This window comes from Protobothrops mucrosquamatus, unplaced genomic scaffold, assembly GCF_001527695.2.
Source record: "Protobothrops mucrosquamatus isolate PMUCROS unplaced genomic scaffold, P.Mucros_1.0 scaffold_57, whole genome shotgun sequence".
Classification (NCBI taxonomy): Eukaryota; Metazoa; Chordata; class Lepidosauria; order Squamata; family Viperidae; genus Protobothrops; species Protobothrops mucrosquamatus.
In genome coordinates, this window is record NW_015386133.1 from 474,356 (window position 1) to 475,656 (window position 1,301).

Genomic DNA, 1,301 nt, shown 5'->3' on the forward strand with positions numbered 1-1,301 from the left:
CTGAGCTCTTCCACCCATCTGCTGTTATCTTGTTTATTTGTAATTTTCACCTAGGGTCAAAATCCCCCTCTTTGATAGTAGGATTTCTACTCAAAGTGTAAGTTCCTGTGTCCTGAGAACTTTTAGGCAGGAAATATTGAACAAACTTTCTCACACATTTGGCAGTGCATTGCTACATTTGTGTTACAGTGTTACATTTTTGTTAAATAGACAGTCTCATATATTGGCATTACATTTCTACAATTATTTTTCTACAATTTTATAAAAGAATAACTTTTACTTCCTTCATCACTTAGTGACTGTTCTAAGTTATAATGGCACTGAAAAAAGTGCCCCCCCCCGAGCCACAGCCGAGCAAGACACCCCCCCTTTGATTACCTCCATTTCAAAACTTCCCTTGGTCATCCTTTTTGACTTGTTAAATAACATCAGCCTGTTTCTAACTCACATTGTAGCGGATACAAAGAGCCATAAACAATAGTTAAAAGGGTATACATATCAAAAGGTAAAGAAAGGCAAAAGGTATACATATCAAAAGGTAAAGAAAGGCGAAGTAAATAGAGGAAGCAATAAACATTCCCCCCCTCCTTTCTGAGAGACATAGGATGGGAATGGATTTGAAGAATCATTTTATTTTTAAACATGTATTCCTACATTCTAGAGGGGGGGGGAAAGCAGAAAATGGCGGTAGTTTTAAATATGAGTTACAACCTGCGGGATCTTACTTCAAAATGCCAGAATTGTCTCCCAAGTAAAGGCGTATTTGTTTGAAATAGGATCTAGCTGTTCTTCGATTTTTACTGCCTCCATCCACGTGCTCAGATCAGTGTTCCTAGGATTCACAGCATTAGAAAGACTGTTGAAAAGTGCTGCAGAATTACAATGCGACTATTTAAAATACAGCCCTATACATATTTAGCATAACATTCTAACAATGCACTTAAAATTTCTTCACGAACTGGGGAGAAGGAACATATTTTTCAACTAAATGTGTAAAAGGAGAGTACATCATCTCCGCTCTCTTCGCAATACAGATACATCTTAGAACTAGCGTACATCACCGACGGTGTCCCGAAAGGCCTATTTTGCTCAGAACGCGTTGCGATGAGCGCGGGACTATTACGGTGGCCGAAATAGGTCTCGCTCTTCCGGATTGGCGGCGGGAGAAGGATTATTATTTGCTAGCGGCATTGAAGCGGCGGGTGGTTTCAGCATGGCGGCCTCCATAGACGCTTGTGTTTCTGCTCCACGGGAGGGATGCTGGCCTGAAGGCTCAGGTGCCGAAAGCGGCTTTATTCGCG

The 1,301-nt window shown here is 41.1% G+C and overlaps 1 protein-coding gene across 1 annotated transcript in view; it reads left to right on the forward strand.

Moving 5' to 3' along the window:
• The first annotated feature begins 1,183 nt into the window (after positions 1 to 1,183).
• Positions 1,184 to 1,301, forward strand: part of MSH2 (mutS homolog 2) — an 83,707-nt gene continuing 83,589 nt past the window's right edge. The window contains exon 1 of the mRNA XM_015812066.1: positions 1,184 to 1,298. Within this exon, the coding sequence (XP_015667552.1) occupies positions 1,214 to 1,298 (85 nt within the window). The 5' untranslated portion in view covers positions 1,184 to 1,213. The remainder of the gene's footprint in view (positions 1,299 to 1,301) is intronic.